This window comes from Temnothorax nylanderi, unplaced genomic scaffold (genome assembly GCF_030848795.1).
Source record: "Temnothorax nylanderi isolate EJ_2023f unplaced genomic scaffold, tnyl_v1.0 TNYL_tig0169_pilon, whole genome shotgun sequence".
NCBI classification, from domain to species: domain Eukaryota; kingdom Metazoa; phylum Arthropoda; class Insecta; order Hymenoptera; family Formicidae; genus Temnothorax; species Temnothorax nylanderi.
In genome coordinates this window covers 317,282-343,354 of record NW_027249231.1, presented here as the reverse complement: position 1 = coordinate 343,354, position 26,073 = coordinate 317,282, and the positions used below count along the sequence as shown (strand labels likewise).

General features: G+C 33.6%; 3 protein-coding genes across 5 annotated transcripts; 1 reads left to right on the top strand and 2 right to left on the bottom strand.

The window, feature by feature from the left end:
- Window positions 1-1,343: 1,343 nt before the first annotated feature.
- Bre1 (E3 ubiquitin-protein ligase Bre1) lies at window positions 1,344-12,106 on the bottom strand. Of its 3 annotated transcripts, none has more exons than XM_071715681.1 (16): window positions 11,841-12,106; window positions 10,964-11,133; window positions 10,116-10,302; window positions 9,844-10,032; window positions 9,516-9,637; window positions 9,046-9,282; window positions 8,816-8,941; window positions 8,528-8,701; window positions 8,179-8,436; window positions 7,597-7,728; window positions 7,094-7,365; window positions 6,834-6,987; window positions 6,434-6,547; window positions 5,815-6,217; window positions 5,461-5,555; window positions 1,344-5,339 (listed from the first exon to the last, which is right to left on the bottom strand). In XM_071715681.1, exons 2-16 carry the CDS (start codon window positions 11,111-11,113, stop codon window positions 5,058-5,060), a joined length of 2,895 nt encoding a protein of 964 aa, XP_071571782.1. In that variant the 5' UTR covers window positions 11,114-11,133; window positions 11,841-12,106; the 3' UTR covers window positions 1,344-5,057. The 3 variants fall into 3 exon arrangements, with proteins under 3 accessions (XP_071571782.1, XP_071571785.1, XP_071571783.1); XM_071715684.1 differs by having other exon boundaries at window positions 5,815-6,199; XM_071715682.1 differs by lacking the exon at window positions 11,841-12,106 and adding an exon at window positions 11,635-11,774.
- A 249-nt stretch (window positions 12,107-12,355) lies between these two features.
- On the top strand, window positions 12,356-13,424 carry Mpp6 (M-phase phosphoprotein 6). The gene is made up of 3 exons (XM_071715686.1): window positions 12,356-12,610; window positions 12,677-12,777; window positions 12,956-13,424. The coding sequence occupies exons 1-3, from the start codon at window positions 12,548-12,550 to the stop codon at window positions 13,254-13,256; spliced, it is 465 nt and encodes a 154-aa protein (XP_071571787.1). The 5' UTR covers window positions 12,356-12,547; the 3' UTR covers window positions 13,257-13,424.
- Window positions 13,282-16,819, bottom strand: LOC139777968 (EF-hand domain-containing family member B). The gene is made up of 7 exons (XM_071715685.1): window positions 15,820-16,819; window positions 15,541-15,714; window positions 14,884-15,109; window positions 14,452-14,644; window positions 14,243-14,317; window positions 13,976-14,148; window positions 13,282-13,715 (listed from the first exon to the last, which is right to left on the bottom strand). Exons 1-7 carry the CDS (start codon window positions 15,930-15,932, stop codon window positions 13,530-13,532), a joined length of 1,140 nt encoding a protein of 379 aa, XP_071571786.1. The 5' UTR covers window positions 15,933-16,819; the 3' UTR covers window positions 13,282-13,529.
- Window positions 16,820-26,073: the final 9,254 nt, after the last annotated feature.

Sequence of the window (26,073 nt, the reverse complement as noted above, 5' to 3'; positions counted from 1 at the left end):
CTACGCAATTCTACTGCACCGTTTGCGAGACGCCATTAAGGAGAAACGACGGGAAAAACTGGCTCGGGGTGTTCGGCTACTCCACGACAACGTGCCCGTGCACACAGCCGTTATTGCCAAGGCTGCTGTGGAGGAATGCGGGTTCAAAGAAATCTCTCACCCACCTTACAGCCCAGACTTGGCCCCCACCGACTACTACTTGTTCGCAAACTTGAAATCTGACTTGCGGGGGAGGAAGTTTGAGACCGATGAAGAGATCCAAGCAGCCGTTGATGCCCATTTTACCACCAAAGAAGAAAACTATTTTTTTAAAGGTATAGAGATGCTGCCAAGGAGATGTAAGAAATGTATTGAACTTAAGGGGGATTATATTGAAAAACGGTAAATACCGTTTTTTTTCCTTTTTATCTTCCTTCTACCCCCGGGCCAGAAACTTATGGACTTTACTACGTATATCTCTTCAGTTTTAGATGACGAATAATAAATTCTTCTTCCACTGCAGAAATGTCCATCCACGGCCATCGAAATTTACCTGTAAAATCGAATTCTTGATCTTCAGAACTTCTGTTAAATTGTTTGGATTTCCTGCTAATCGTTTATTTATATTATTATACTATTTACCAGAGAAGAGAGCTCTGCTATTTACTAATATCATTTCGCATTCTTTATAAACAATTGGATTCGATATAGTCTTTTTCAATTCTTTTTCTGCTGTGCGCACAGTGAACGAATTAAATATGTGTAATACAACAAAATTTACTATAACATTTAATTCTTATTAATCAGTTATTTATCAATTCGTTCATAGAACAGTTGAAGAAAGGGCAGAAAAGGATTTTATTGTTTTCAAATCAATGACTGATTTCGAACCTCAGAATGTTGCTACTCTACAGATTACATTCTTAATTTTTTATTTTTTAAATTAACTGTTTCCTTACAAGAACTGCACTCGATATACGTATTTTTATTCTAGTTATATTTCAATCAAGTTTAACTCGATACATGCATATAATAAACGTCGGAAAAAGTAACTTTATAAAAGAAAAAAAAGACAATTTAGATCGAACTTAGGTTCTCTTTTCGTATATAGAACTAAGTATTTCTTAGGATTTTTAAAATATATTGTAAGATAGAATAAAATCGGAAAGAACTTCGTACGACAAATTCATTTGGGCTGAATTATTTGACTTTCCGCGTCCCATTTCTAGTTTTCATTCTCCGATAAAAAATATAAGGGTTGCGTAAATATTTATAAGTGTTTCTCACTCATTACGCATAATAAAAAAGCAAACATTGGAACAAATGGAATAATATAGAAGCTTATAATAGAAAAAATAATGGAATTTCATTTAAATGTGTTTTATTTTCACTGCATTTTTTTATTCAATCATCATATAATAGAAAGGTGTTTACACGCTATTAGCGCTCAACAAAACTTGTATATATTTCCATTCAATTTATGTTGTTCAGAGAAGACTACTGTAATATGCAACGATTCCACAGACATAATATGCTGCTCTTATATGTATGCACGATTTTATACACATTTTTGTTCCGAAGAATTACTTACTTTTGAACTAATTTCAAGCAATTATTCGAAGAAAATAAAGATTCGATTTATTTTTAGTCTTTATTTATTAAATAATTTAATAATTTATTAATCAATTATTAATAAATTATTAAATATGGAATTTAAATTATTCTAATTTTTAATTTATAATAAATGTAATATAAATATTATAATTACATTTACGAAATTTCTTAAAATATTTTTTATATAAACGATTAAATATAAATTATGCCTAAAATATTACATCTTCTATATACTGAAAAAAATGAAAAATATATTTTTTAATTCTATTATAAAAAAGAATAGAGCTATTTCTTAAATGCTGTAACCTTCGTAAAGTTTTTATTTCCTAGATTTATGTTCTACATAATTAAGTCTTTAAAAATTAGTTCAAAAATAAGAGGTTAAAGTCCTGTTTCTCAATTTCGTAAAATTAAAAACCAGAACACTAGACTCAAGTCGTTTCAAAATAGTGGCAAAAATTTTTTTTACCACGTACATCAATTAATGCAAGTCGATTTTCGATTTTATTTATGTTTTACGTACACTGTAAAAAAGGTATGTAAAATAACATGAACAACAAGAAAATGTATATTACATGTATAGGTACCATTATTTAAATCGTAATAAAATTTTACATTTGTTCATGTAATTTTATCTAGTGTTTTTCTTTGCAGTGTACATCGATTATAATACAAAGCTATGAGAATTAATTGATACTATTACATAACGTAAAGAAAAAGAAAATTGAAATAAGTGTAATTTTTCGATACGGTTTTCGATTCAGTTTATCTTCGAAAAAATTTAAAATGTTAAAGAGCAAAACTAGACAAATGTAAAAAATGCGTCAAGAATGCAAAATAATGTCTCAAAGTATAAGAAATTATTTAGAACGCCTTTTGTCAATTTTTATCCTCCACACACATATTGTAAAATAATTAAAAAATATTAAGCGAAAAAAAAATTTTTTTAAAAATAGTTTTGCAAATTTAGAATTGGAATAAATCCAATATGGAAATATTTTTATTTTAAGATTTGGAAAGTATTTTTCTCGAATAAATAATACAAAGAAATAAGAGTTTATTTTTAGCAAAGTCAAATTTTTCATTAACGTTTCTACATCATACATCTATATTGTTACATATTTAACCCTAGCTAGCCGCACCTATTTTCAACCCACTCCACTGGTCCGTGAGATCATGCGACTTTGTCGCATTGTCATTTTCATTCTAATTAATATTTTTAAGCTTGTTGAAAATAAAGACTTTGTATAAGATGTCTATGATAATATCAGGCCAAGAAAATGATTTAAATTTAGCCTGAACTTATTATGAGAAAAATAAAAAATTACGTTATTATGTGAAAACTAGAAAATCAAAAAGCGTTTAGCGCTCTACTGGACCGGAGTGGCGAGCTAGGGTTAAATAAACTTCCCTACCTAAAAAAAAGGAAAATTAAAAAGGACAGATTTCTCCGAATTATTACATAACATAGTCGAAATTTATCAAAAAAGAAAAAATAGTTCTGCATGATTAAGTAAAATAAAGATCTATAAAACAAATTATTCTATTGAAACGGAGCTCTTACGCATTAATGCATCTTTTTGTCAAAATAAGTTATTGCATCTCATTTTTTTTACAAACGCATATACATGGATGCTCACATTCATAATTAGCATTCACACATGCGAAAATACATATTCAAAAATTATTTATACTATAATACAATGTTAGTATAATAGTATCAAATATTTAACGATTTAGTGAGCGCAAATTTGAACTTAAATTTAAATGATCTAAGGGCCAGTTGTTCCAACCTGTTGATAAACTAATAGTTAAATCATATATATACTTTGTTTCTCCTTCAAATTAGACAAAGATAGACATATGATTTAACTATTAGTTAGTTTACCAACAGGTTGAAACAACTAGCCTTGAATGGAATAAATTATTTAAATTTAGTAATGTATACAGTTCAGTGTTAAAAATAACATTTGCTAATATTGACGCTTCACAATCAAATCAATATTTATATATTGATTTGATAAACATTTCATATAATTATACATATATATATATATTCCTTTTTTATTTTTAAAAATATAGTTCTTACAGTTCTTAAATAAAATTCATACTTTTAAGATACCGAGACATCTCAGAAATATATAATAAAATATATCATTTTTCTGATTTTAATACATTAATTCCAAAAGCAATTTCGATGAAAATCATCACAAACATGTTTACGATCAGCAAAGAAATTCGTTTCTTATTGGATAATGTCGAGTAATTATCGTACAGGACATCCCTGTTATTAACCAGTTTGCCTGTCTCGTATTATAAACAATAGACAAAGCGAATTTGGACCGTGTTTGCTAAATTATATCCTTTTGATTAAATAAATAACTATAAGCGTGATTATCATACAAATTACTAATTATTAATTCTGAACCTTAACTCAATAATGAATTTATTTTACTTTTAAGAGTGAGGAGTTATTAGATCACTCCTTCGAGACTTTTCAACTTTGATTTAACCAGGCCTAACATACAGAACATGAGTCTTGCAGCTGAACTTTAGTCACATTCAACAGGTTTACAGTTACATGAATTTCAAACAGTAATTGAATTTGAATAATGTGTCAGTTAATCAATCAATTTTAGTTGGTACAGTTATAACTATTAAATGTTATTGCGATTTAAATTAGTTACAAAATTTTTTCACTAGATTAATGGTTATCAATGCTTTGTTTGACTTTACAAACTGATCTCTACTTTATCTTATAAAAGACATTTCAAATAGAAAATTGTCGTCGCTCGGGGGACAGTATCTGCTTTAAGAAGGCATTGATCGCAACCCATCGTGCTATATATAGATGTTAACGATAATTTCGCGTGAGCTTATCTTAAAAACGAGATCAAAGAAAATTGAATAAATTGTTTTTTATATTGTAAATAAAATTAAAAGCTTGCAGCCCATATAACTGTACTGACTAACTAAAAATGCAATTCAGCTGTCTCTTTTCGCCTCTCTCTCTTTTTTCTTTCTTTCTTTTTCATATTTATTCGCTCATTCGCTCACTCTTTCGCTCGCTCGCTCACTCATTCATTCACTCATTTATCATTCACTTTACCTATTTATTTATTCTTATATGTTGGTTTATAAACTAGACCATAATGCATGAAAAAAACATAAGTAGTAGAATTAAGTGATAAATCATTCAGTCTCTAGAATTTTCGACTGTGATTCTACTTAAATTCTGTGACTTATGTTCTTCATGTGCTATGGTCTTAATAAGAACTTAGCAAAATTCGTGATTCATTATCGACACACTCAGCAGGGATAGTCACATATTGCGCATAATTCCACAAAAAGTCAGAGTAATAAATAAACGATATAAAAAAAGAAAGAAGAAATGCTTACGTAACATATTACAAAACATTACTCTACGTCGCGGCGTATTTTCCAATGAGTCAGCACCTTCTTCTTCATGTGGACAGGTACAGCCGATGGTAGTCGTTGGCGCCGAAAGCGCAGTTACACTTGGGACATTTCCGTTGCCGTGTTTCGTAACGTGTACGCAGACAGTCCCAGCAGAACACGTGGAAGCACTTAGTGAGGACGGCGTCCTTACGCTTTACCTTACAAGACGGACACGTTAAAGTTTCCTTGTACTCCCGCAACTCTTCCGCCATTACTTCATCTAGAGTTTCAGCGAGCTCAATCTTCTTCATACGCTCAACCTTGCGTCTGAGTTGCGCTATCTCCTCCTACAATGCAATTCATGTATTAAATTTTACTTCTATCAATAATTGAATATTAATGGTATTCAAAACTGGTATATAAGTTCAAAACACACGAGAAATATAGTGCAGAATTAAATCGTTATACCTGTAATCTTTTAGTTTTATATGCTTCAGCTTCCAAGGAACTTGTTTTCTCAGCTACGACTTGTTGCGCTTCCTTCATTTGGGAATGATACTTTTCTGTAACAGTAAAAGCTGTATGTCAGTTTTTTGTTGGAAGTGACTGTGTATAGTTTTTATCATTTATTTTCGTTTATTTTTCCAGCTGATGTAACAATAAGAATATATAAAAGCGTCGCGAACGCTTAGAGTGTATTATTTATATGATAAAGAAAAAATATACATGAAATTATATGATTTATAAGAGATTTATGATTAAAGATTTACATAATTAAACATTTTTATTTTAGCTTTTTCGCGTTTGCACGTTGAGTCTTACCAAGGTGAAGTTTCAGATCAGCCGCAGACTGTGCGCTCTCTATCGCTTTCCGCTTGTGCATTTCCATTGCCTGCTGTCTCAGCGCCAATTCCTTTTCCACCGTGGCGAGAGAGTTTTGTAAGAGACGCTCCTTCTCTTCCAACTTTCGTACAACTACATTGGCCGCTTCCACTTGCGTTGTTAGTGTTAATACTTGCTCCTTCAGCACGTCCTTCTCTTCCCTCGCGAGCTTGTGCAATTGATTACTTTTGATCCTCTCTGTCATAAGTTTGAAATTCGCGTCATCTTTTTCACGCAGCTGCTGTATGAGTCTAGAGTTCTGCTCTTGCATGTCCTCAAATGCTTGCCCGGTCACTTCCATCTCGTTCAGAAGCGCCTCTTCCTCCTGCAGCCAGATACAATTCTGTTCAACGTTACATTTCCGTTCGCGTACGATTCTGTCGACTATTTTTTAATATTAAGAAGCTTTTAACATTATAAATGATTAACATAAATAACAAAATAATTCTTGACTTAGATCTCTTACAATTGATTTTATCTTTAATTAATTAATTTTCTAATCTTTTTATATGCAGCGCATCAAATTTCGCTTTCAAAAGAAAGAATAAATGTGATCTACCTGTTTTTGACATGCAACTTGACGTTGCAATGTATACGCTTGTTCTTCCAATTTTTTAATCTTTATCTGCGCATCTTCATCAGCTAATTTTTTACGTTCCTCGCGTTTACTTTCCTGCAAGAACACAACGCAATTCACTGTTATATTATCCAAATAAAAATAACTCTCGTCAATAAGTGCAAATATTCACACAATATTATGATATCAATATACTATTGACGTTAAACAGTAAAATATTTCACTTGAATAAATTATTTTCCTCAACCAAACTGCAATAACTGATCGAATACATGTTTTACTTATTTCATTGATTTATCATATTATCGTGCTATATATAAAATTATACATTATATAAAATCATATATTAATTGTAGTGTTTATAAAATATATTACAACATACTTGAATTTTTTTGACTTGCTGTCGCAAATCCTCCAACTCGGCTCTCGTTTTACGCTCTGCAGCCATTAACTGTACTTTGTCCCGTTGCTCTTTTCCAACACCTTTGTACATATCTAATAGAAGTTTCATTTCTTTCATCTCATTCACAGCTTTTCTGCAATCAGATATTTATTCTCGTTTATTTTCTAAAACTATACATCGTCGCAATAAAACAATATCAGTATTTTATTTAAAAACACTGGATATCTTTGCGGACATACTTAAGTTGTGCCTTCAAGTCCCTCACGAGCTCCGATTCCGCCATCTTTGCATCTTTAGTGCGATGTGCAGGATCCCGATGTTCAGTTTTCACAGATTCTTTCTTGATATCCTTCTCACGTTTTATATCCTTCTCCTTCTTTAAAGTCGGCGATGTTAACGTTAGAGAATCTGGCGTGTTTTTGTTGCCTTCACCTTCTCCAACCTCAATAGTTTCTACCTCTTCATCAGCACCAGACTCCCTCTTTATTGTAACACCACTTTCTTCTTTTATCTATATACCAAAACCAACAATTAACACAAAAATAATAAGTAGCAAACAAAATCTCATTTTAATAATTGAGCAATAGTTCCATATATTAAATGTAACATTTGTACAAGAAAAATTCTTTTTTTTAGTACTACATACATGTATACAAACAAAATACATAAAAAATTAATATAATCGCCTATGCGAAAAATTGTCATCTTTTGATTTAAGTTTATTTATATTATCGTTACATACCTGTGTAGAACCTGGCAACGAATTTGAGGCATCTTCTTCTTTTCCGCTGCCGTCTGAATTATTCCCTTCTTTATTTTCTTGCGCCGTTTGTTGGCCTAACTTGGTTGTCAATTCCTCTACTTCCTTTTTTAGCTGGAAAAATTTGATAAAAATAAAACCATTTTATCTATTTTTATAGCGGTTAAATAATATATCGGATGACAATTTATACGTAATATAGATGTAAAATTTTGTTCTATTATTGGGGTAACACGTAGCTCTGGGTAAGAGTGGTTGACTTGTAATCAACAGGTCTGGTTTTCTACCCTGACCCTTGCCCCAAATATATAACTCATTTTATAATAAAAAGTTCGTTGAAAAATTAAAGTTGAAGGCATTAGAATGTAGGAATATAATAAAGTAAATATAATAAAGGAATATAAAGTGAATTGTGACCCATTTCGTATATAATAATAAATCGATACATACATATTATTTAAATCAAAGTTGATACCATGCACAGAAAATGGTTAAATTTTATAATAAAATAAAAAATAAGACACAATTACTTAAAATTTACGATATATGTTTATGTGTACATACTCGAGGTATTTCAATAGAAGTTTCTTTGTACTTTCGCTTGTATCGGTGCACTTCTCCTTTCAATTGCTGATTGTGATTCTGAAGAGAGGTAATCAGATGCCGCATTTCTCGATTAATTGGACCTGTCTGTTCATTGGCAGCTAGATTCTGTTCAAATTCAATGCGAAGCATTTCGTATTCCTTGCGTAATTGTGCTAAAACATCTTCGAGTTGTATGCACTCCCCGCGCAATTTCTTTTGAGCCATTAACTCTTCGCTCTATGAAAAGAATATTATGAAAAGAATATTGATAAAAATAAAACAATTTACATATTCGTGAATATAGTCTCTGAATATATGAAGGTCTTACCTCCATCATCTCAATGTGGCGCAGATGTGCATTCTTGCTCGACTGCAATTGTTGGCGAGCGTCATCCAATTGTGTTTTTAATTGCATAGACTCGTTATATAGCACGGAAAATTGCGATTGCAAACATTTGTACTCTGTCGTTTCTACGATTACCGATTCGGGAAGCTGTCTTATCTGCAGCAAGAAATACTCAAATTCAGCTATTCGGTAACAAAGTAAATTAAATTAAAAATATCACAATATTTATATAATATAAATAAAATTTAGAAAATGTGACTATTTACTCACATCCATTTTCAATTTTTCTACTTCTTTTAAGGTGTCGCGGTGTTGCTGATGCAGTTTGTCTAATTCTTGCAGTCTATTGTTAGCCAATTCACGTGTCTCTTCAAGTTCTCTTTGTAAGTCGTCCAGCTGTAAATAATATGCATCTAGATATATTATAAATTATATAGAATAATATTGTAATATTAAACTAGTGTATACTTGTAGCTTTATATAAGAAAACGAAATTTTACCTTAGTTTGAGGAACACTGGATGCAACTAAAGTATTCGGTTTATTACTGCCTTTCTCATCTGTGCCATGAATCTGCTGAAAAGCTTTCAACTTCTCAATTGCTTCTCCAAGGTGATGTTCTAATTTATCGTTTCTCGCTCGTACTTTGTTCAATTCGTACTGCAGATCGTCGACTTGATTTCGCAATTCTGCTGCAAGCGTATCTTTTCCTGTTATTGTATCTTGCAGTTCTGACATCTATGAAAATATAGCCAGAATAAATATTGAGATTTCTGATTATCAGGCAAGATCTTATGTCTAATTACTTATTAAAAAAATAATACTCATATAAGAAGGAATATCTTTTCTTTATTTCCGACTCTTTAGACCGACTTGTAATTTCGTGATAAACCATAACTGTGTCAGTTGTACATAATCGATAATAAACAAAAAATAGAAAATTAAATATAAATGAAACAGAAATCAATTACCTTTAATGAGATAGTGTGGTACTTTTCGTGCAATTGTATATTTATCGCCTGCAGATTTCTGTTTTCCATTTGTATTTCCGCATTGGCACGACGTACGACTTCGTCGATGTTCGGTGCTTCTTCTGTATATTAATTCATAATTGCATTAATTGTATCCTCAGATGTTAGTACGACTTTTCGCAATATAGTTATGTAATATGTCAAGTTTCTCCGAGATTTCGTGGAAAAATTTGAATCTTACGGTAAATGTAAAGATATACATGTCAATTTGTTCAAATTGTTGCGTTAAGTTGAAACCTTGAAGGAATTCTAGATGCACACAACTTACCACCATTAAATTCTCCTTTAAGCGCAAGAGTGATCTTCTCGTTTCTTTGAGATAAACGATCGAATGCCTGTACAACTTTAGACACAGCTCGTTTCGACACCTGTACACGGTTTGCCAATTTGTCATCCAACTCTTCTTTGTCCCAAGAAGATAATTGCATAAGAAACGACGTTGTAGCCTCGCTCTCGTCTGTAATTAAAAAGAAAATGATTTGTTGTAAGAATTTGTCGTAGAAAATGTTGTTACATTATATTTTTCTTTCCAAAGCATACTTTTATTTTCTGATTCATCAGCAGTTTCAGCATCGAATCTCTGCAATAATACACGTATATCTTCATTGAGTTGATTCCAATATCGATTAACAACATTAAGTACTGCATCGTCCTGCATTTGACGTTTCTCTAATTGTTCGATACGTTGTCTTAATTCAGCTTCCATTCTATGCCTTTGTTCTAATCTCTGGAATAAAAGAAAATTATACGTGAAAAAAGATATATAAAAACTAAAAATTGTACAATATTGTAAAAAATAATTTTTATATAAAAGTATAATTTATATTATATTGCATATATACTTTTAAATTTTAGGTAACACCAATATGCATATAATAGAGTGACAATTGAGAAGTTGTTGAAACTAAATTATCCTATGAGACAAAATAAAATTAATTAAACACCATTCTGCAAAACTTGTAATATTTAATCTATTTTATTCTGCTCATTCTCATTAAAAAATAACAATTTAGTTTTCAGCCTTTCTTTTCAACCATCATTCTGTATAATTATATTTATAATTATATTTTTTACACACGTATAATTAATATAATTTTAATATATTTATTACATAGTTATATTACTATTTTCTTTATTCATTCTCATCAAAAGATAACAACTTAGTTTCAAACTTTCCAACTGTTATCGTGTATAATCATATTTATAATTATATTTTTTTTTACATATATGTATAATATAATTTTAATATATTTATCTATTATATAAAGCTATATTACTACTTTCTTTATATATACATATAATTATATGCATCTCAATCTTCATTATCTTCATTTGCAGTTATAAATCAATTTATTAAGCATAGAAGTGTAATATAAATTTTTTTATACCTGCGCCAGCTTCTTGTTCTGGAACTGCAAAACCTTCATGTCCATTTCTTCAAGAGTAGATATTGGTCCAATTAGAATCGGCTCAAATTGCACCTTCTTTATAGGTGGTTGGGAACCAGAGTCCCCACTGTCTGCGGGTCGTTTCGACATCTTTGCACGCAGTGATATATCTGCCAGGCACAAATAATAAGTGTAATGAGTAATTTGTTTGAAATATTGAGGGAAGATTCACTTTTCATTTGTAAAGTTTAATGTCTCCTGGTGCGCCGAATGCTATGTATGTACTCTCTAAAAATTTAGGTAAACTACTGGTTTGCGTGAAGCTAGTTCCAACTATACACGTCATACTAAAATTGGAAAAAAAGGAGAATTACTCTTATCACCTATCTTATATCTCGCAAATTCTCTGGATATAAATATGATACAACAGGTCTTAACTTTAGGAAAAAAAAAAAGATAAAAGAACTTCCAAGAGGTTATGATTTGTATCGAAGAGAAAGTCTACATAAACATTGCCTATGAGTCGTCAGTATTGAAAACATTAATGACCAACGTGATCAGCACGTTCGAAAATATAAAAACGAGAAATCTTCTGAATAATCTCATAATACGTTATTCGACGAATCCTAAAATGTCGTCCAGTTTCCTCAGCTCTTTTTTTTTGTGCCTACCAGACGTGGCCAGTGCGAGTGAACGATGAAGAACGTAACTGGAACGAAATCGCACTGGACCAAGCGTGGGGCTTCGTAGACATTAATGAGACTTTTTAGAGAGCTGGAATAATACCCTTGAAATAATGTATAATGCCGTTGTTATTGATTTCGCACTCACACGCGCGCGCGCGCGCGCGTGTGCTCGCGTGCGGGCGCGGATTTACCTTGGTACGAGCGATCAAACTATTTCCGCTGACGCCGCTATGTCCACCGTTCCACGATGATCCGTTCCTCGCTTCCTCGGCCTCGCGGCTACGTCACTGACCATTCTCCGATGCGTTGCGCCTCGTGTGCCAAATTGGTCGTCGCGGACCTCTGCTCCGCATCTTGTGCGATCTCATGAGAGCCCAGAGAGTGAGAGAGTCGTGCGGGAAGGCCGAGGAGTCGGTCGGGACCAGTCGGGACGACACGCCAATACACTCGACTAATGAAAATAACCGTTACGCGGCAGGTCGGGAAAGTAAATGGTCGAGAAGGTAAAGAGAGAAGTCGGGCGCGGTCGATATGGTCGCTCACCCGGCAAAGAAAATGGCGAGCCGACACTCGATACAACAAAATTAATAATATAAGTGCAGAATATAGTTGATAACATGGAATTCTTCAAAGCTGCTCTGCTGCTACAAATGATAGTAATGCAGAAATCTTCAAGGGTGGCAAGGGTGCTGCAGCTAGTGGAGCTAGTGTGATGGAAAAGTCAGGTTAGATTGTCCTGTTTATAGGTCTGGTATTATTGACACGCGCGTACAATCTCTCGAAGAAATTCTTCTAAATTTTGACTATTGCTGCAGCAGAATTATCAGTTTTTCGCATTTTGACTATTTCTCGAGAGGTATTTATCGAGAGATATCGTTAATTTTTCACATCCGTACACATGAGTGTTATAAACATGGATACGAAGAGGATAGCTCTGTCGAAGAGTATACTACAGATGAAGGTGAGTTGGAAAGATCATAGAAAGTAGAGCATTGTTGCACGATAATATGTGGGCTTGTTGTTGCAGTTCATGAAACGGACAAAAGACAAAGTGGAGAAAGAACAATTTCAGGAAGAAGGAGAAGAGTACTTTGGTAGCGAGCTTACATCACGCATGAAGAAAGCATCGTAAGTGTTTTATGTTATTTTCTCCAAGTGTATCAACCCTGTATCTTAATCAATAATAATGTAAATTAATATACAATATAAATTTTTGGATGTTTTGCATATTGAAATACGTTGCATAAGACCCAAATATTTTATTCCGGTGACAGTATTGCTGCTATCAATCACTTTTATGTTTAAGTGGAAAATTTCTTATGGAGGCGAGCTATGTCTTCTGTGAGAAACTCGGTGATGGTAGATTAAGCTTCCAAGGGATGAATCCAGTTATAGAGAAGTTAATGGAAGAAAAGGAGAATGGCAAACGAGCCAAAGTAGAGGAGAAACAAGAAGACGTATCTGATGAACAAATGGCTGTTCAGTGGAAGAAAATGCGAGCGAAATTTGACACCGTAAATAGGCATAGAAAACCACAGCATAGAAAGAGAAATGACGAAGATGAACCATTGAACAAGAAACCAAAATTCTTGAAACCAGCAGACTAAATCTACATGGTAAATAACTGTATAATTATGTGTTTAATTTTAGATGTATTAAGTAAATATGTCGTATAGTTTGTATATTCAACGCATGAATTTGACATCTGACAAACTTTTATTATTATATTACTTTAATATAATCGTTGAATAAAGGTTGTATATTAATTTCTAAAACATGGTTATTGTTTATGATTATTACACTTAAAATACACAATTTATATATTTTTTTATAGAGCTTCTTTTTCTCTATAGAGCTTTCAAGACAGATTTTGTTTATATCTAGCTACATGTAATTTTCTTTGCCACGAGACCCGACGTGGCGAGTAACTCCTGAAATGTTTCCACGCACACGCCGTCGGTGCAGTCCTTCCTCATTCCTTCCTGCCAAAGTGTATCAAAACTATCCTCCGGAAATTCGAAACCGATGATCTCGAATATGCTTCGTATTTCTTCCTTGTCGCGAGTCTGTATAACAGAGTTACAAAATAATATAAATTAATATTTTCATGATATAGTAATATAATAAATTAGTATACAACAACATAATATAATAGTATAATAATTTAAAATAATATATAAATTAATATTCCTAATTAGGAATTTTGGCGAATTTTCAGGGTGAGGAAATCTTACGTTCGAATTTTGTAATTTGATATAACTAATGTCGAATTAAGAGCAAAAATAATATATGAAATAATTTGATGATACGAGATCAAGCGATCTACCTTGAAAAAATCTATATGTGTCAAGCCGTATCTTGTGAATATGCTGGGCGATATTAAGCAATGAACGGAGGTTTGATCGCCTAAGTTCTCCTTGTCTGGATATAGGCCGGGGCGCGGTAACGTTGTAATCAGAAAATCCGATCTTTCGGATGGAAGTCCTGCCACACGTACTTCTATAATATTTCTTGAAGTTTGTATCCAAATACTCGCTTCATTTTGAAAGAAATATTTTCAAGATCTACAGATATTATAAAAAGAAAGCCCTACTTGCGCTATCAATTGTCTGAATATTTCTTATTCTGTCATTGTATGTAGTACAATCTGGACTCGCCACTGACGCTTCTAAAATAATATCCTTTAATATTATTGTTGTGTTATTTTAAATTAAATTAAAATTAAGATGTATTTTAAATTATTATTAATTATCACACAAAGGCTTATCATTTGTAATTTCTCTACTTGATCAATTTATTCACGTTTTATCGTTGGTAGAACGGGTAAACTGTGCTTCCAATTCAAAAGCTTCAGCAATTCCCTGTAATTAACATTTCCATCTTCACGCAACTGCAATTTGTCCATTAACGGTACGAGAAACTTCTTGTTTGGATATATGCGATGCTTGTCGAAAATCAGAAAAATATTATCTTCAGACAGAACCCCAACATATTTCTGTATTAAAATTTTATAACAATTTCATAATTATAAAAATATGATTTTAATATGTAATTTCAGTTAATTTGATCAACGACTTTTTCTATTTATTTGAGTGCAAGTTTATAAATTAATATGCATTTCCACTATTGTAATAAATACATAAAATAATAGTTATTAACACACATACATATGGTATATTTAGATATATTAATAAGTGGACTTATATTATTATAGGTATATATATGCATGTATACCTTATCCAGACAAGAAAACTCATCCTCTATGTCCAAGAATGACACTTCCGGCATGCGTTTTTTGAGTTTTCGACGAAAATCATTTAAATCTTGTAAACATTGCCACCAGAAAAGCTCTTGCTCGTTCAAATCAAAATCACGTAAAATGTCTGATACACCAAATTCGTCTTTGATATTCTTTCTACCGTGTACGATATCTGCATAAAAACGCGACAATTCTGGATCCCTTGAATCACAAATTTAGTTATTCTTTACAAAAAGGCAATATGTTATTTTTATTTATTAATTAATTAAATTCTTATTTATTTATTACACGAAGAAAGTAAACATTAAAAAAGACCACACATTCTGTACATAATTTAAAATAAGTACGTTATTTTATTAGGCTGCCAAAAGCAATTAAATTGATGCATCTTAAAAATAATAATATAGTATAATATATTTAGAATTAATAATTGGAAAAAATAGTGAAAGTTATAAATATTTAATCGAAACTTTGTGACGAAAACATTTGTATTTATCTAATTATTTATAATAATTTATATGACGAAAGGGGTTTGTTACGTAAGAGATTGATGAGATTTTTGTCATCTCTCATGGCATTATAAATTATACAACTATCGCTAGATTAACAATCGCTGGTTTAACTGTAATTACTTGACTTGTCCGACAAACGATCTAGTACGCTCTATGAAATCTGCTTGTCGACGATTTACTAAAGTAACCGGGTCGTGATTAATCCACGTCAAAATTCTTCTAATCCGAGATTCCGATCCTCGATTCTTTGGCGGTTTGCCAAATCTAGTACATTTATCAGGGAACTTTTTGTAACTGTATAATAAGAAGAAATATCGATTATATAAAGACAGCTCAATCTGTCTTAATCCCTTTGCTTGGCCAGCTATTTTATTAACCTCTTGTTGGTATAATACTCACTCTCTTGTAATTTGTTCTGATGGCTCATAATAATTATGCGATTTTCGGTACCAAGAATGTGCAATACCTTCTTGTATCGTCGCGCTTCCCTCAATTTCAAGTACTTGTTTCATAGTCACTTCCACAAAAATCTAAACGAGAATTAATTACAAAAAGGTTAATTATAACCCTAACGTTATGAATTACAGAATAAAAGAGAAATGATGATGATGATGATGATGATGACGTTTCAGATTACGTACAGGAATAGAAGTATATTCAGACATTGATTTTCCTTTTACATGTATATGTGTGAAAAAATCAACTTCAAGATGTCAAAGTAATAGACAGTATATATTATATTACAAGGACATAAAGATCGAAGCATTTTACCGTAACTTGTAAAATAATTTATAGCACCTGCTCGATATTTCCCATCTTTTTATTTAATTTAAAATTTTTGGAGAGAAAGTTCTCAACGTAACATTAACTTAACAAAATTAAGTTAATTAAAATTTAGTTATTCTCGATGTTTTACCGGGGAGTACTCCATTGTCTCTCGAACGATCATTAAGGGATTTACCTATATGTCTCACACAATGACACAATGCGATATCGCGTAACGGAATATACCGTGCCTAGTTTTGCAATGAAACGGCAGAAACGGAATATGGCCTAACGCGACGTAACGTTATACGCGAGGGATATATCGAATGAAGTTGTTCGGCTGGTGCCGGCCTTTTTTCCGCTTGTTTAATTTCCCTAGATGGATTTGCGGCGTTTAAAGAGCCGACGCGGCGTCTTGTTGCGCGCCGATTAATTATTCCGTTAATTACCTCCGTGCGCTCGCATTACGCAATAATGTAAATAGATAGTTGCATGCTCTTGGGTAATCTCTGGTATTTAGCATTCTTCTCTGCGCGTTGTTTTTCGTTTCCACGGCGCATATTAACAGCGAGCAGTGTAACGCGATTATTTATTCTCAGATAGCTAAATAAGTCGGGAGCGCTATGCGACGTGTGCTACGAGCTTTTCCGGAAGGAAAGCGAGAGAGAATTAATTGCAATTCAATCAGCCGAGATGTGTGCGCGTTGACGGAGCACGACGGCGCATCTCGACGATATATTGTCTATTAATTTCGCAGCAGAAAATGGCGTTTAACCGCCATTACCGCGAGACGAGTAATATTCTTATTATTTATCGTCGCAGTTTCGCAGAATTCGTACAATGTGGCGTTTATTGACGCACCGTTATCCGGGAAAGCAATTCGCGCGTTCGCGCGCTCGTTGCACCACTTTCCGAGATTTAATGTATTCTTAAGCCCGGTGTCCACGATGCTAGAACTGCGTCCGAGTTTCGGTTTAAGCCAATCAACTAGCAACTCTTACAGAAAAGCAGCAGTTTCATTGGCTTAAACCGAAACTCGGACGCAGTTCTAGCATCGTGGACACAAGGCTTTACAGCTTACAGCTGCCACGTCAAGACCATGATGCAATAATATTGGCTGTTTCGCCTTGTTTTCCCGATGAAATATCGGGCCGTTAATTGCAGTGGCATGTGGCTCGCCTTGAACGAGTCCTGGCTCTTCCCTTTAACAACTGTGTATCGAAAATCGCGACATGACCGTGAGACTCGATAATATATCTTAAATCCAATTACTTCGGCCGCGCAGTGCCGTTTTTACCTCGTAAAAGTTTGAGGATATCGCGAGATTTTACGACAATTATTTGTCAACAAGATTAATAAAACTATCGAAAGCTATATATTCTGGCTTTATGATTATACAATTAACGAATATATATATAACGAATTTGAACGTGGGGTGGAAAGAATGCCACTTTCAGAAAAAATTGGAATATTGTTCAGAGAAACTATTCAAGATAAATCGTAATGTTAAGAAATTAATATCTATAGCATAATCTTGTTTCACGAAAGATCGCAATCAAAAGGAACGATAATATTTGGAATTAGTTCTACGTTGCATGAATTATCGTAAACGCATCCGCATCGAGTTATCGAAGTGTAGAATTAATGACTGATCGAATCTCTCTTTCTTACTCGACCCAACTGGCTAACTTTATTAATTATAATCGTCAACGTCGTGACGATTATAATTAATAAAGTTAGCCAGTTTGGGTCGAATAAGAAATCCTTATCGTTAATCATTTATTGGCGATGTAAAAATGTCTGATTTGGAATCTCTTTTTACGTCCATAAATCTATTTTAACATATGTATATATTATGGTAATGAAATAAGCTGTACATGATGGCAAGGCTAGCACAGCTGTCACAAGCTTGTTCCAAATGCATCCGTTATTAACGCATCCGTTACGCACGTTTTGGTTTACTACTAAGGACAAGTCCAATCTGTCCAATCATTTGATACCTTTCTTACATTCTAATATATCTATCCACTCAGTATATGGTTAAATCCTGATTACATTTAATGCTTGCATTGTAGCAAACAGTAACTATCGTTCACGGCGACTTGTCTTTTCAAAAGGCAGTACGTCACCGCGAAGAAAAACTGCGCGGGACGATGCGGGCTTGTTTCGACCAAGAGCGCAACGGATGCGCTCGTTGCGAGTTGCGAGCGCACTCTCGGCGTATTATTTCCAGAAAAGCGCCAGCAAGATTACAGACAATTTGCGCGATAGGTATGCCAGTGATTGGTCGAGTCGTGCTCGGGGTGGAAGGGAATCCCGATACAAATCTCTCGCGGCACAATATGTAACTTTCCTTCCTGGAGAGAAACGCTCCCCTATATCTCTTCCCGCGCGGCTGGAATTCTATAACGGAATCCTGAAGAAGCGATTAAAGCTCGATCTGTTGATTGAAGAATGATTAGTGCCAGGACGACGAAACTAACCGGCCGTTCCCTTTCTATCACTCGCCGGTCTTTTTGTAAGAGAGGAAATGAAGAGATTGCTGCGTCGGTCGTTGCGCACTTTGAGAATTGCAGTTCTCCGCAATTCGAAAGGCGAGCGGAAGCTAACGAGATACACGATGTGGAGAACAATTTTCCGTATATTTCATTTTTCTTTTATATAATTACGAGTTTCACATTACTAATTATAAATATGATGCGCAAAATAAATAGCCCGTTATGTTACCTGCACATTAATGCCATTCTATTAGATATTATCAAATACCAAATCCACATCACGTAATAGAATTTTATAGAGGCGAAGACAAAATAATATAAAATGAAGTAGGAACAAATAAGTAAATAAATATACATATGTGTGATGGATTATATTAACATAGATCACCGTGACTCTCGATCCTCGGTAATTTAGTATACGTGCTAGTTGGACTTGTCGTCCACTTTTTTTACATTAGCGAGGAACATGCGTCACTATGAGTTTTATGAAGAGAGAAAGAGAGAAAGAGAGAGAGAGAGAGAGAACGAGAGGGACGAAAGCTCGGACATGGCAAGTCCGAGCAGGCAGTCTTGTTGTTCGTCTTGTACGTGCTAAATATTTGAGTCAGGTTGTCGTCGGCATTAAACGACGAGCAAACATCGCCGATACATCGCGGAAGAAAACGTCGCTCGTTTATCAAGTGCAAACAAGGCACCGTTCTGTCTGCCTTCCTCGCATCATCCCTCGGAGTAAGTTGTTATTCTCAGGCAGTGCGAATAAAATTCTCATAACGTCACTGTAATTTAAAATCTAAGAGCGATTTCATGTTTTAATGTTTTAACCTACGCAGATCTAAATATATAATTTTTCTTCCCTTTTAGCATATTTTATATATATATAAATAAATCTATTTAAAATCGTATCTCTAATTATAAAATATGTGTTAGTTTGCATAATAAAAGCGTTAAAACTAAGATGTTAATGATAATCAGTAAATTATTAGTTCGATTTCTCGGTATTTTTTGAGAGAATGCCAATTTCGTGGAGTAATAATTTATTTATATAACAAAATCAATTTTGCATGGTATCTGTAGAAGAATGTGAGAGGTAAACGCGCGAATATTTTATCTAGCAAAAGATTCGTCGGTACGTGTACAGATTAATCTCTTCGCTATCAGATATTTTTGCGAAAGTACGTGAACAAGTTAGAGAAATGGTTGGAAAAGTGAGAACAATCCTATCTGAAGAAATCGTATCTGTGAGTGCACGCAACGAAAAAAGGCCCGAGATCTCGGCCGAGAGGAACTCGATATCTCATCCAGCTGTGCGGCTGCGAGGCGAATTTTTAAGTTACAACCTCGTGCAAAGAGAGAAGCGCTAAACGACGAGCGTTTGAAATTGCGTCGCGTCGTCGCACCTTTGCATTTAAAGCAGCAGCTCCCAAATTGGACAAGTGAGAGTAATAATAAACCAATGGAGTGAATATTACAAGGACAGATAAGAATGGCACGCGCTTTGCGCCAAGCGTATCTTCATTTCTATTTCTGAAGTGTGTCGTATTTAAACCTAAAGAGTTGACATTACTCGCAGAATTCTCTCCGTTATTAAGAGGAGGCTTAATCGTTATCTTATCTTCAAAATATCATTAAAATCAATATTTTTAAATCGTTATTTATCAAGACCATTATTTTGAACTATTTTAATGTTATGACTTTATATATATATGTATAAACTTTCTTTAAATATATTTATATCTAGATTTAAGAACTGTCTGACATGAAGGGAGGGAAAAAGTATGGAAAAATAATATATTGTGGTATACATATGGAGAGGAAGAGGAAGAGGAAGAGAGAGAAAGAGAGAGAGAGAGAGAATTACGAAGGATTAAGCTATTTCCGGGTGTTTCTTTGACAACCTCTGATAGCAGGCATAGTAGCATGTGACGTAGTACGAAACAGTGTCAGCAAGCTGGGTCGGCGTGTGAGTAAAACGGTAACCGAGCGCGGAACAATATTTGCCCGATAACCAGCCTGGAAAACGTTCTCTCCGCGTGCTAATGGATTTAGCGATGGCGGGACCACGTGCCCCGTTCCGAACGAACGAGCGTTGCTCCACGCGCGGCCGGCACGCGCGTGTTGTGCAAATGTCTGTTTGCCGTGCCGCGTGTTTCACCAACGATGATCGATGAGATTTTTATTCACATGCGAGCAAACAACGGTGAGCCGAAACCCCATGCGTTTCTTCGTTTCTTCTGCCGTGAGCGAGCTCGATCGACACGGTCGGATCGTTCGAATTCGGGTCGGAACCTCGCGATTATCTACATTCTACAATCCCCGTTATTTTGTACCTCGTAGATTTATCATGGAATTTCCACCGTTATGCATTTCCTGAGAACCTCTCTGTAGATGTAATTACGGTGTAACAAGTAATAATATATTCAATTGCCCCTTTCTGTAGTATGTGTTCAACGGAAAGGTTCACCTTAACAGAGTATAGAGAAATTATAAGATAAATATAGATTTAAATATAAAATCCTGTAAATTGAGAAGAAAGAAAAAACATATTATATAAAATATGTGTGTATAAAATATAATCTACAAAATAATCTTTTGAGGACAAAACAAAAATATGAAACATAAATTATAGAATTATAGAAATTAAATACTCAATCGACACATTTCTCCCGGAATTATTTTACAAAGAGAAATCCAGAGCAAGAGAAATGTCTACTGAATAAAAGAGTTTTTCAGTTCTCGAAATATGAACTCAATTATCAAAATTAATTAATAGCTGGTCGAAAAGTTATAAGCGATTTCTATTTCAAATTCTTTAACTATCGATTCGTCTCACTAGAGAGATAGCGTCTTTTCATTCGTCCGAACCTTTCGACAAGCCGTTCGTGTAATTATCGCGACCCTGATAAGGCGTAAACGGTAATACATCTTGATACCGCTTTCACTCTGGATCAGTATTTCTTCTGCATTTTTGCGACCGAAATTCAGTCGTTGCAAATTTACAAATATTATTCTTTTTATTGGATTTAATGACATCAGAAAAAGGAATTTTTCTCGAGCAATTTCCTTAAATTTACCCTATTACTATATGTTAAAATTACTATGTAATGTCGGAACAATTAATTTTTATTCGAAAAATTGATATAATACGATAAATATTTGATACAAAACTTGGTCCAAAAAAAAATTAATTTGAAAATTTCGACAACTTTGTTAAGTGATGTATTAAAATTTTGTTCTTTTAAAAAAATCTATACTTTTCATTATCAATCGTCATACCTCTTCTCATTTTCCTTTTGCACAATGTATTAATAAAAATAACGGTTTTCTTCTGCAAAATAGTGTTTAATAAATTTCATTTTGTCTATTTATATATTAGCTATTTAGTTTCAACTATTTTCCGTCAATCATCCTCTAGTATGTTCTATGTTCCACTAAAAGGATCAAAATAAAAGCCTGAAAAAATTAATCATAAAATTTTGTATTTTATTTCATTTATGCAATAAAATATTATGCAATTATTCAATATTATTGAATTAGTCAGATTGTGTCCTTAATTTCTGTTCAAATAATGAAGATTCTAATGAGGTATAGGTGTGTTCTGAAGACCAAGTTAACCAAGTATACTATCGATGAACATTTAATGTAATGTTTTTTCTTGCAAATTTTTGAAACCCATCTCTTTCGTGCATTAAATAAACGGCATCACCAGTTCGACGATACTTTCAAGGAACTCGTTTCGACCTTCACACTTGTGCCGTTATAATGTATCGCTCTTAGGATGACTTCGAAGTAGCGGCAGCAGTTTCAGCTCGTTCTCCATCATCATCCGTCACACGTGTTCATAGGTCGGGTTCATCAATTTGACGGAGGGAGAGATCGATTTCCCTCGCTTGTCTTGAGATAATACGGCCGGAAGTAGCGCCGTTCTCTCACGTCTATAATCACACCGTAACGGAACCAGCAATGACGGACACCGTGTCAAAAGAACTTTTATTAACGTTCATTACGGCTTAATCATCTGTTTGAACAAGCATGAAGCCAATTTTAAAATAATTTTTGAACAACCATGAGGCTAATTAACGATTTGCAATTCAAAATTTATTCTTGAAAACATTACGGTACTGTCAATTCGATTTTTTAGGTATGAAACATGTTTGAAGAGAGAAAAGCCATCGCTTATCTAATATTATTCTTTGACAGCTTCGCAGTATTATTTGATTATTATTGTTCTTTTAAAAACGATACTAATTCGAAATAACATTTCAATTATTTTACGTTGTCTTTTTAAACAGTATTACCGTAGTAATATCATCGCAATTGATATTTTCACATATTTTCTTCAATATGATCACACTGATAATTCGAGGCATGCATCGATTTTCACAGAATTTCATCAGGCGCAATTCTTGAAACTCGTCAATTAGATAAGGTTCTAAAGGATGATATGCATTCCAGGCAACGAGGCATGTAATTGCCGGTAAAAAAAAATATATATCGCAGTCATAAAAGAAAAAACATATATTAAAATTCGACACGTGTTTATGGTACCTAGAATACATCGTATACCAACTACGAACCGAAGTATGCACACATTAAGGCCGTTATCACCGGGCGTGTGCGCGCGCGTCGTATAATTTTAGAATCAAGGAAACCGAGCTAATGATATCCGACTATATGTCATTTCTATCTTAGACACTCCCTAATTTGGTACCGATTTACATTCTAGACAGATAAGAATCCAAGTATGCGCCATTATCGCGATCTCTTGCAGAATATCCCTGTTGCGAAATCATTTTTGCGTGATAAAATATCGCTGTGTTATGATTGCAAAACTTTCGCAAATATGACGTGCAAGATGTGAAAAGATATCATCAGTTGTTCGGTAGTTAACTCTTTAAAGAAACTATTAATTTTAATCCTTCGATGATGGATGTTTGACTTTCGCCAAATCTCGAAAAATTCTGAACAATAAAAATTAGAGTAATAACTGTTTATGTAGAATAAAATCAGAAAAATTAAATTCAGAATAAAAGTTAATATAATAAACTTTCAGATTTATCGTGTAACGCAATTTGGCAAATATAGAATTATATAATTATCTCAATAAGTTATAAATATGATTTTAAAACTTTTTTCTTTTAAGTAGCACACGTATATCGACGTATATAAAAACGCAGGATTGATTATGATCGTCTGATTAAGATCTTTGAGCGTAAATGGTGATAAATTAGTAGGTTAAATTTAAATTTATCAAACAGTTTTGATTCGCATTAATAGGATATTAATTATATACACTGTACTCTCTTCCAGAGGTATACCGCGAAACATGATTGCCATGTTCCGGCAAGCGAATAAAAGGTGTGTAATGATCAGCTCTCAGTTCCATTGCAAATTATAAGAATCTTACTACTCACGTGACTCAGCGTGTGCGAATTTGTTTCTTTTCAAGATGTTTTCTTGGCACGAAAGTCTTAATAAAACATTAAGAAAATTATATTGAAATTATTAGATTTCACAATTCCATCGAATTGTTTCTTCTATATAAAACAAAATATATATATATATATATAATTTTGATTCCTATATTCCCCGCTTTCGTAAATGTCTGATGGCGTATGTGTATTTTTATATTTCTTGATTCCTAAATCTTCTCGCTCAAGGATGCTTTAACTGATATATTAATCACACAATTAAATTTTTACTTTGGTTTTGGGTTGCACAAACTCTTGAAAATTTTTTATTTTCTAAATCTCTCTCTTCAGAGAGCTTCAGCTAGGTTTCTTAACATTCCTTTTCTTTTTTCCTTATATTTATAGACATTTAAATGGATTTATTATGGATCTTTTTAGACTTTTTTCTAAATCTTTCTAACAAGTGTTAAGAACATAACAAATGTTTATGTATCTTTACGTATATAATTATATTTATATTTTATATTTATATATGCAGCTGAAAGAAAAATTGCGCACACTCTATTCCCCCTATAGTAATATTGATATTGTGGTCAATTATGCTTGATAAACCGGCTCTTGGTGAGCGATATTGCAGAAAATGCCGTTCTTTCTCGACGATTATAAACATAACGCGTTAACGATTATCCGCTTAACTCACTGACAGCTGACATTAGCACACGAATTCCCGCGCGAAGCGGCCGCGCGTTCTCTCGCGCATTGCTTTTGATACTCCCAGTTCTATCTACGCTCACCTTTCTACAGGTGATAGGACCATAACGTGTACACGTAATTTCAAAGATACGAACATGTTTTTGCAATACAGAATTTAATTTCTCATCGAAGAGTTACTATACAATAATTTCCTCTTCTTTCCTCACCTTCTCTACCTCTCTTTTCTATAAAAATGATTTTAAAAAAATAGATATTCTTAAAATTTATTTTGACATTAAAAGGTTCCAATTTCATATTGATTTGAAATTAAAGAATAAAAACAAATTGAATATATGATTAAGGCTACGGTCAACGTGACGCTACAAATGCTTTGGAGCGTTCTTCTTCTCCTTCTTTCTTCATTAAAAGAAAAGAGAAGAGGAATGCTTCGAAACATTTGTAGCATCACGTTGACCGTAGCCTATATGTCTTGATTAAAAAATTAAAGAAATAAATGAAATGACTATATTTATGTTGTTCGCACAGCGATTTTCCTGATAGAATTCATTTTTTAATGTATATTTCTGTTCCGAACATTGCGAATTAATAAGATACATATGAATCGTCCTGTATAAGAATAATTAGAATGCCCCAGGTATATCATAGATGTATTTCCTCATTTTACGCCACAATTTATTTCAACGTCAAGCAACCTGAGATCTCTGCGTTTCATTTGTCTACGGTTTCTAGGAAAAGGCGATCGGTATGAGGCCAAATGACGAGCTGAGACGAATCCTAATTGTCTACATTCCCAGACGATCCACTTGTGATTCATCTCCAATGTATTTTCTCTGTCATTAACTTGAGTCGTCTTCACCTAGAAAGACAACTTCGCATCTTTGTCTCCTATAATCCTTTATTTTTTCTTTGCTCATGATTGATTGTACTATTTTTATCGAATATTTCAAATATCGAAAAGCATATGCGATCAAAATCAAAGTATATAATTCCATGTAAGTACTTTGAAAAAATTGAAAAACTCCCGGCTCCTTATCTCACTATCATTTCACTCATTTGAGAATGATTGGAAATTAATTGTAAACTGACATAGCACTAAACACACAGGATGTGCACGCACGGGACGAGCGCACGCAGGTGCACTCTACTCGAGGGGGGAGGGGATAGAGCAGCGAGACATGGGAGGAGTTCCCTGCGAGTGCTCTCTCCGTCTCGTCGGAGAGACCACTCTCGCGATGGCAGAGGTGGTCTCTGCTCACCTGAGCGTTTCA

Coding starts and splice junctions, on each gene's coding strand:
- Mpp6 (XM_071715686.1), top strand. CDS start 12,548: ATGAGTGTTATAAACATGGATACGAAGAGGATAGCTCTGTCGAAGAGT. Junction 12,611..12,676: donor AGAGTATACTACAGATGAAG/GTGAGTTGGAAA, acceptor TTGTTGTTGCAG/TTCATGAAACGGACAAAAGA. Junction 12,778..12,955: donor TCACGCATGAAGAAAGCATC/GTAAGTGTTTTA, acceptor TTTATGTTTAAG/TGGAAAATTTCTTATGGAGG.
- Bre1 (XM_071715681.1), bottom strand. CDS start 11,113: ATGTCGAAACGACCCGCAGACAGTGGGGACTCTGGTTCCCAACCACCT. Junction 10,033..10,115: donor TGATGAATCAGAAAATAAAA/GTATGCTTTGGA, acceptor TTTTAATTACAG/ACGAGAGCGAGGCTACAACG. Junction 8,702..8,815: donor TAGAAAAATTGAAAATGGAT/GTGAGTAAATAG, acceptor TTCTTGCTGCAG/ATAAGACAGCTTCCCGAATC.
- LOC139777968 (XM_071715685.1), bottom strand. CDS start 15,932: ATGAAACAAGTACTTGAAATTGAGGGAAGCGCGACGATACAAGAAGGT. Junction 14,318..14,451: donor CGTTCTACCAACGATAAAAC/GTGAATAAATTG, acceptor ATATTATTTTAG/AAGCGTCAGTGGCGAGTCCA. Junction 14,149..14,242: donor TCAGACAATTGATAGCGCAA/GTAGGGCTTTCT, acceptor GAAATATTATAG/AAGTACGTGTGGCAGGACTT.